The sequence below is a fragment of the Alligator sinensis genome, unplaced genomic scaffold, assembly GCF_000455745.1.
Source record: "Alligator sinensis unplaced genomic scaffold, ASM45574v1 scaffold471_2, whole genome shotgun sequence".
NCBI classification, from domain to species: Eukaryota; Metazoa; Chordata; order Crocodylia; family Alligatoridae; genus Alligator; species Alligator sinensis.
The window spans coordinates 16-9,640 of NW_005842143.1; the positions used below are offsets into that span (position 1 = coordinate 16).

Below are 9,625 nucleotides of genomic sequence, written 5' to 3' on the forward strand. Positions count from 1 at the left end.
GCCATGGGGCAGGGGACGGGCCACTTTTCCCCCACATGCAGCACCAGCTCCTTCCCTGCCGGCAAGCAGGGGGTCGGGGCTGTGCTCTGCCCCCTGCCCGTACTGCAGGGCTGGGGGGGCACTGGGAGTGCGTGGGCGCTGGAGCACAGGGCCCGCACCGGTGTCCCACAGCCAGTGCCAGCAGGGCCCAGAGCAGGGCAGCAGGGGTACAGGGTCCCAGCCAGCAGGGGCTCTATGGAGCTGGGCCAGCTCCCCCCTCTCCCTGCTGGTGCAGCTCAGCCTGCCTCCACAGACCCCTGCCAGCCTGCACCCCGCTCTGCGCCCCACCGGTGCTGCCCTGGGACATTGGTCCCAAGACATTGCAACATTGGTTCCAAGATGGTGACCAGGGGACAGGGCACCTGTCAAAGGGCGGGGCTACCCATGCAGCCCTTGACAGCTTGCCAAAACTAGGTAAGCGGCTCTCTGCCTGAAATAATTGCCCGCCCTGCTTTGGCCCATCAAGCCCAGCTGGCATATAAGCAACCTGCCAATTATTCAAAAAGCATTACCTGGTGAGAAACGTTGAATCTAATACTGTTTTGTATTACATTTCTAACCTAGTAACTTAGACTAAGGAAACTTGGTCCTGAAGCAGACTTGGTGGCAAAACCTGCCTCAGAGGAACTTAGACCCTCCCCACAGTTTCACAAGGGAGAAAAAGAAAAATTAACTACATTGTAGCATCCTTTTCTCTTCCCATGTTTCTGGTCTCCCTTTGGAGTATTGTTTGCTCATGGTGCGAAGACAGAAATCTCTACTGCCCTTCTGCCCACAGAACATGCGATGGTGTATCTGACACACCAAAGGAAAGGACATAAGAGTCCTACTGACAGCATGGCTATGCGTCTTCCTACATCAGTAAGATGGTAGCAGGACTTCATGACTCCTGGACATTGCCCAAAACTTTCAAACTGACTGAAACAGAAGCTCATCTGAGAAAGTCAATGGATGTATGAAGGAATGGGATGATAACCGTGAGAAGTAATGGCATTAAAAACAATATTTTTGTTGCGAGTCAGTTATAATGCAAAGAAGCAAGAGGAAGATTACTTTGTAACAGATGCCCAGGTCGTCTTTAGTCGATAGATGGAGGTGGACTGCAGTGCTGAAACAATGGCCCTCAAGGAGGAAAAATTCTTCAGGATCCTACATTCCTGTAAAGGGAGTGATTAAAAAACAGAGGAGAGTTAAATATCAATATTACAAGCAGGCTGGCGATTTCCTGTTTCACTGGTATCACAGCTGTTACAAATTCTTACTACTAAATAGGCAGCTGTACAAATATTGAGCATCAAAAATTTGCTCCCCTCACTCTCCCCAGCCATCAAAACACTTTATAGGTTTTGGCACTTACATCTTGTTTTCCTCACTTTCTTATATTTTTTGTGGTGGTATTGCAGTTTTATAGTTTCCAGCTCTCCTAGTAAAAATACTAGTGGAGGTGGGTCTCTGAAGCTAAGCTAAGGAAAAGCAATTTTTTTCCTATAAAATAGAGCTTTTTATTTACCACCTTTCCCCTGCTATAGGAAAGTTGGAGGGTACACCTCCTTACCAGTGGTATTTAAAATGTTAAAGCTCTATAAGCGAAGAATTAAAAATACACACAAAGGAACAACCTATCAATTAGACAGGTGCATCATTTAATGGAAGAGCTCTCTAATATCTCTAAGTGAATCTGTCTATCAAGACCTGAGAAATCTTCTAATGTGTGATCACAATACATGCTTGGAATAATTATAGTGGAGACATACATGGACAAGTAATATTGAGAAGTGTTTTGGATGCTGCGAGTATTTGGGCCTCCTTAAAAAACATTTGAAATGAGGGGCCTAGATTCTGATGGGAGCAGATGGAAACAAGACAGAAAAAGCATATTATGAAGCAACCAATGGACTCATGCAAGGGCCCACAGCGCATCAGGGGTTCATGGACCAGAACTTAAGAACCACTGATTAAGGTAAGGCTTGACAAACCCTCAGACACAAATACCTGTGTGCACAAGTATGGAAGTCAACATATGAGGATGCCATTTTTACATGGCATTGGAAACATGCTAAATATGAATCTAAGCCAGTAAACACTCAGGGATCTGATCATAAGCTATGTCCAGGATACTCTATGGTGTACAAATAAAACTGATTTTTTGGCATCCACTTTACCATCTATTTATGTGACCGAAGAAAGATAAAGTAAAATTAAACCTTTATATGACTAACTTTATTGGCAAGAGCTCTAATTAAATTGACAGTACCCATCACAAAAGTAACAGTATTCATGTGTATGTTTGTGTGACGGAGTTATCTGCAATCTTAGACATTTTGCTTTAAAAATTTGACTTATAATAACTAGCAGCAGACAGCAGCAGAACAACTACTGCTTCTATCAGGATAAGGTTTGTCAAATATTGGTATTAGAAGATTCGGGATAGATTCAGACCATCAGTTGACTTTGGGGTCAGATCTAATGGCACCAAAATCTTAAGAATTATCCTTGCAACACATCTGCTATCTTAGACCAAAATATCAAAACAGCTTTTCTCATGAGATGTCAGCAAGAGCCAAATGAGAAAACAGGTCTCTTCCCACCACAAATGGTTTGAGTCCAGAAACTTCAATTTAATCCCCTACCTACTGCCTCAAAATACATACAAGGTTTTTGAAAGGAGGTTAGGTTAGACTTATTTTGAGTTAACAGCATCCACTACATTTAAAGAGTACACCAGGTTTTCTCTTATGCATTCATGTTTCCAGAGGTTTATTTAATTTGCTACAGGCTAAACTTTAGCTAATGATATTTTCTTCTGCCAGAGGTATTTTTAGATTCCTTTATTCTCTTTTAAGTAACTCTTAAAAAAAATCAGTAACTTTATAGTACATGAAATACTCAGAATAACCTTGATTTTGAAGATGAAGCTTAACAGGTGATTAATGATTTCTTTTTTTCTTTTTAAAGCAAATATTTTGTGTAGAAAATTGGCTGCTACTGCTCAGTAACTTTAGATTTTAGGTAGAGTCTGAAGGGCTGACAGTAAAGAAAAACAATTTGATTTATAAACTGATGAGCCTGAATCTGAAGATCATGGACAGACAACAAGCATGGAGCCCCATGGCCCTATTTCTAGAATCATTTGTCACTGAATAACAGCTCTGTAATGGGCAGATATTTTTAAATGGAGATACCTAAATATGAAAATCAAGTTTGTGCCTGTGAAACAAGCAATGTCCTATAGAACTAAGTAACTGTGTGTGTAACTGGTCATTCTACATGTGCAATTATTTGGCTGTGTGCACACAATGTATGTTTCATGGGCTCAGGGAGGACTGGAATATTTAATTATGTATATGAAATTAGTAGGATGAATAGTATTGGATCAACAGGGCTGAGCTGACAGATCTATCCCCAGGATCAAGTAATATGTTGCAAGGGACTGGTCAGATTTCCTCTGACATCCCACTACTCTCCTATTGTGTCCTAAGGTAACTTTCATGGCCTGTACAATATTTGATTTCTCTGCTGTGCTTCCTAACAACAGTGCTAGATTTTCATGACTGTATGTGCACCCCAGAGAAGTTTACTAAAACTCAAGAATGAACCCACCTAATCCTTTACATATTATTTATCAAAGAGCTACCATATAACAATGAAAGTGAGATAACCGGAAATGCCAAAAAGGCAGAAGACTCTGCTTCCTCATAATGAGTTCCCTGAACCTTGCTGTCCCACCAGTTCAGGTGCCAAGACTAATAATTTTGACCCCAGAAGCATAAAAACACATTCTCAAATTTAGAAGGCCCAATAATCAGGTCTTATTTTATTACTATTACTGTTTTTGCACTTCTTTGCAAGAATGCATGCTATTCTTTAATATACAGGTGCTGATGTTATGTAAATTCTAGAGGTGCAGTGATACATTTGTCTGATATTGGCCCGGTACCGATAAAAAGAAAATTGTCTATATTGGATATGGGCCTGATGGGGCCAATAATTTGGCCAATAAATGCCCGTGCTGTGTGCAGCCACAACATGACCCAGAGCAGAGCTGGCAGCATAAAGAGCTGCCTCCAGCTGGTAAGTTGGAAAGGGAGGGAAAGGGAAGGGGTGTGGGGGGCAGATCAATGCCCCCCGCAATGAGGGAGGGGGAAGGCAGGAGGGCGCGGGATGGAGACACAGCTCATGGGGTGGGGGCAACTCCCACTGCTGCTTGCACCCCGGGAGGGTGGGGATGGGGGGACATGTGCCCCCAGATCTGTAGGGCATTGAGCAGGTGGCAGCTGTAGGGTAGAGCTGGAGCCGGAGTCGGCACTGCGTGGGGCTTTTCTTGCCGGGGGATGGGCTCGGAGGAGGCTCCAGCAGCACTGGGAGGAGGCTACAACCACACCAGATTTCAGCGATGGCTTTTCCCAGTGCTTGGGTGGACACGGGGTGTTCAGCTGGGGCTGCGCCGGGTAGTGGCACGGGGCTGGGAGCGCAGCTGCAGTGAAATTTGGGGTGACCTGCTCCCCCACACCCCTTCCCTCCCCCGTCCCCTTCCACCACATCAGACTTACCACCTGGAGGCAGCTGTATCAGATATCAGATCAGTATTAGCCGATATGCCTCCTTAAATGTTGGCTATCAGTATCAGCCCCCAAAACCTCTGTTGGTGCATCCCTAGTAAATTCTACAATATTCTTTAAAAAAATCTGTCTCAATACCAACAGCCAATGAGCAGAGTTCAGGAAAGGTTTAAAAATGGAAGATAACATCTAAAAACTTAGGAAACTAGCGTTACATAAGGAACTTGAGCAAAATGTTTTCATGCCAAGAATAAGAAACATATGGAATCAGTTAAAAGGGAAAGCAGTTGAAGCAAAGACTAAAATGAAGTTCAAGAGACACCTGGGGCATGGTGAAAAAGCAGAAAAAAATAGGATTAAGATGAACCAAAGAAAGGGCAGGGATCTTTAGCCAGATGGCCTTTTCTTTTAACATTTTTCTGTTCTTTTGGGTACACAAATGACTGTGCATATCCAGTGAAAACAAGGTTACTCAGAGAGCATAGAGTTCATTGTCATGGATCATTCAAAACAGCATGAATTATTAAATATCTTAATATCATGAAATATTATTAAAGGTAATTAAGTTTTCAGCTTTTCCTTTCAAAGACTTGTTTTATTAGAAGTGAATTATTTTTTGTGTCTGTAGTCATTTCCCTAAATCTAACTTATGCTTTACTTCTAAATGTGTCCATATTTAAGAACAAAAAATATTCAATTTGGGACTCTCTTATTCAGAATTCAATTTTATGGGGTTTCTAAATTTGGGAAAGGGAAAAAAGAGATAGTTGTTAAAGATGAATTGCTTCTGTGGAACTTTGTGTATTTGGAGTCTTTCAAAATAGTTTTCATTTGCCTCAAATGCCCAGTTTTCAGTTTGAAACAAAATACAAGCTGAGTTAAAGCAAAGGACAAAGGACCATTTTTTTTCTGCTATTGGCCATATTTCCTTGTATTAAAATATTCAAAAGCACTTTGAAAGGTTGTTTTTAAACTTTCTTCCCTGCCAAGTTAGAGAGAAAATTCTAAATAGCTAATTCTGAGAACATTTAACAGGTTGTTTCTGAATCATCATGAAGGTTTACTTAGAAGTTATAAAGCAGGATGAGGAATGCACTCTATCAGAAGGTGCCTGAATCAGTTGGGAACTAAACAGGCCAAAAGACAACAAGAACCTCTCTGGAGAACCTACCTCAAATTGATAAATCAACCAAATTATCATAAAATCATAGAAAATTAGGGTTGAAAGGGACCTCAGGAGGTCATCTAGTCCACCCTCCTGCTCAAAGCAGGACCATCCCCAACTAGATCATCCCAGCCAAAGCTTTGTCTAGCTGGGTTTTCAAACCTCTAAGGATGGAGCTTCTACCACCTCTTTGGGTAACCTGTTCCAGTGTTTTACTAGTTTCATATTGAGAAAATTCTTCGTAATATCTAACCTAAACTTCCTTTGATGCAATTTGAGACCATTGCTCCTTGTTCTGTCATATGCCACCACTGAGAACAGTCTAGCTCCATCCTCTTTTGAAGCCCTCTTCAGGTAGTTGAAGGCTGCTATTAAATCCCCTCTCAGTCTCCTCGTCTCTAGACTATATAAGCCCAGTTCCCTAAGTCTTTCCTCATAAGTCATGTCCCCCATAAGTCATGTCCCTTACCATTTTTGTTGCCCTCCACTGGACTCTCTCCAATTTGTCCACAAATCAGCTTATCAGCTAAAGATGTACAAGAGGCCACAAAGATGAGCACGTGTCCTCTGTACTTGTGATTGTTTGAATGCATGCAAGCAAAACCCTTATTTGAGGGAACAAATGGGCACTATGGAATTACATGCACAGATGGGTTTTGTGGGCATGACAAATGTGTCATTTCTGTTCTTGTATCACATTTCCTTGAAACCATGGTAAAATTCCAACTATACTGGTCAACATCATCCAGTAATTAACACATTGGTCTACATTATCCAATAACTAAAACTGTGAGAAAAGGTTATAATTACTATTTTATTGATGAGGAAACTAAGTCAGAGATGTGTTGTACCTTGGCCCAAGCCACTAAGACAATCAGTGCCAAAAATAACCATGATTAAAACTTCATGGGTCTGTGAGGAAAGCAGTAGACCTCCCTCTCTCATTTAAACACCACAAAAAAACAAACATTAACTGAAAAACCCAGAATAAATGTTTTACTTGTGCAATATTGATCCACTTCTCAATGATCTTGGCTCTGTGCTGTGGCTTGAGTTCTTTGTCTTTCAGGATGGTTTTGATGACACAGTTTGTAACTGCATTAAACTGGGAGATGGTGGCTCTGATAGTGGATGCCAAGTGCTTGTATTCTTTCTTATCCCTCTGAGACCAGATGCAACCCAAACAGTGGTGGGGCACTACTTTCTTAAAGAGTTCCTAAAATTGGACAGAAGAATACAAATGAACAAGCCTCTCCTAGATTTCTATTATCAACATATATGAATACACATTTTTCTATACTTTGGATTTAACACTGATACTGTATTAATAGATAAATACTTTGTTTTTTTCTGACATAAAATTTACTTTGTATTGCTTTATATAGACTTTAATGAATTTATTGCTGATTAGAAGAACACATACAACTTCCAGAAATTGCATATACAGGGTAAATATACCTGAATTTGTATCAATATATCTGCTGATGTGATTGATGCACAGAGGAGCATGATCATAGTAGCTATATTTATGCAATGTAGTTTCATAAACTAAAGATGCTTATAAGTGCAATATAATCATGACAGAAAGCATCTTATAAGATGTTAAATAGATACAATGGAGTATCTGAACTTTGCAAAAAGGACATGATGTAGTAATATATTAATTTACATGTTTTTTAAAACCTGTCACCCAAAAGAAACAATCTGATTGGCTGAAGTGGGGGATCAGTACTGCTGCCTGATAAGTAGCTAGCAGTGTTTTGGAATACAAGCAGTTTTCTTTCTCCCTGAAACCATATAGTACTTACTGCATCCATATACGTTAGCTGCTCTGCCACAAGATCTTCTGAGAAAAAAGAGAGCTCTTGTGTCCCATCAATTTCTATTTCCTCATCAACATCAAGGCTGAAAATGAAGGTGCTATGAAATCCATCTGCGGAAAACATAATATAACTTAATAAAATACACACGATGAACAGTAAATTAAAGCCACTGTCTATCATCATCATCATGTTAGAGCCTTGCGGTCCTAACAGTGTTCAGGACTATACTATGTTAGGGACTATAGTCATGTGGTTTATAATCTGAGAAACAAACAAAAAAAATGCACATTAGCCTGTCTTAGTGCACATTAACTAAAGAGTATGGGATACTTTTTCACATGTTCTGGGGGTTGGGGCGCTTTAGATCCGACTAAAGCACCACAGCGTCTTATGTATCAGTGTCTCCATGCTTCAAAATGGTAGTGGGGGAACTTGAACTAAAGCTCATTAGATGAGCTTTAATTCAAGTGTCCCCGCTGCCATTTTGAAGCACGGGGACACTGATACATGAGGCATGGGAGGCTGCTGAAGCACGGTAATTACCACGCTCCACCAGACTTGATTAATTGTCTCTGCTCCAACACACTGTAGTTACAGCACGTTGAAGCAACCTCCCAGCACGTCTACAGGCACCTGTGGTTTTTAAGTAACGCTTAATGTCCATTAGCTTATTTTAATGTGCATTGACTAACTAGCATGTTTTTAGTTATGCTTTAATGCACATTAAAATAGGCTAATGTGCATTAAAGTGCATGTGTAGACATGCCTACTGTGTCACAAATTAATTGCAATAGGAAATCCCTGAATTCAGTTTATATCTCCCGTGTAGAAAGGTAGGAGTGTCAGGCATTTTTTTAGCACCATCCTCCCCTTTGTATGGCTAAATAGCTATACTTTAATCTTATATGGATTGTACTGAGGAGAGGGTAACCCCAAATTTTCCTCCTTTCTAGTTTGCAAAGTTGATCCAGAAAACAAATGTGCTGAGTCTCCAAGGAAGAATGCTCCTTCAAAGATTCTCCTGGAGCAGTGAGCAAGAGAGGGGTCATTCTCACTGGGGCACAAAGCTAAGGCAGAGGCAGAAGGATTCCATATAGATGGCTCTGACACCTTATGGATCTGTCAAAATGCACAAAGGTGCATTTGTCAGGTTTGGAGTCAAAACCAGTTTATTTTATGGTGGGAAGGTGAAGAACCTTTTCCCCATCATTCCATGGTTAGGGAGATTCTCACGTGGGGATTCTTGAAGAGACTTCCTTTCCCATAATTCTCTTACTGCAAAAAAATGAGATCTGGTCCAAAAGCATCAAAATATTGTTGGACTCTTCCACCTGGCAACAGATGATAATTTTGCTCTCATTTTCATCAAGTGTCTGTCGCTCAGCAAAGGTTTAACATCGAAGTTGCTGGAGTGAAATCCACTGGATTTTTTTTTTACATAATATGCAATGTACTTCAGAGCATGTTATGAAATATTTCCTATCCAATTGGAACTAAACAATTATCAAAAATAACAGCGAACATTATGTGATACATCTTTCTTGATTTTTCAAGCATGTGTTTCCTCTTTGCACACTAATTTGCAAAACTTAGCCATTTGCCATGGGCCTCACAATCATTAGTCTAAATTGGCAAGACTCTACTGTAACAAATTACAACTACTGGAAAATACAGAATGGAGTCTAGATACACCAATTTATTTGGAGCTAAATAAGGTGAGTGAAAATGACTGAGCCTTAGTTATGTGTGGATATTTTATGAAAACAAGCCATGTAAATGAAATTTTATAATAACTGTTTACAAAAATCATCTATCTGTCCTCCTTTTCTGATTCTGCTCTCCTGACTGGAATCTCTCCTCTCTCTGTCTTTATCTACTCAGTAAAATCAACTCCATATCCTGTTCCTCGAGATGTTAACCTCTACATTTCTGCTGTCATTTTCCCTATAGTTTAACTCGATCCACTTCTCTTTTCCTTCAAATCCTTTTTTAAAACCCACCTTTCTACAACCCCTCTTACCTTCTTAACATCACTGATT

The 9,625-nt window shown here is 40.5% G+C and overlaps 1 protein-coding gene across 1 annotated transcript in view; it reads right to left on the reverse strand.

Annotated features, from left to right (window-relative positions):
• Positions 1-1,088: 1,088 nt before the first annotated feature.
• The window catches only part of RGL1 (ral guanine nucleotide dissociation stimulator like 1), an 83,995-nt gene continuing 75,458 nt past the window's right edge, over positions 1,089-9,625 (reverse strand). Inside the window, exons 6-8 of the mRNA XM_006025389.3 lie at positions 7,572-7,696; positions 6,764-6,979; positions 1,089-1,196 (exon numbers count right to left, since the gene is read on the reverse strand). Of these exons, the coding sequence (XP_006025451.2) occupies positions 1,089-1,196; positions 6,764-6,979; positions 7,572-7,696 (449 nt within the window). The remainder of the gene's footprint in view (positions 1,197-6,763; positions 6,980-7,571; positions 7,697-9,625) is intronic.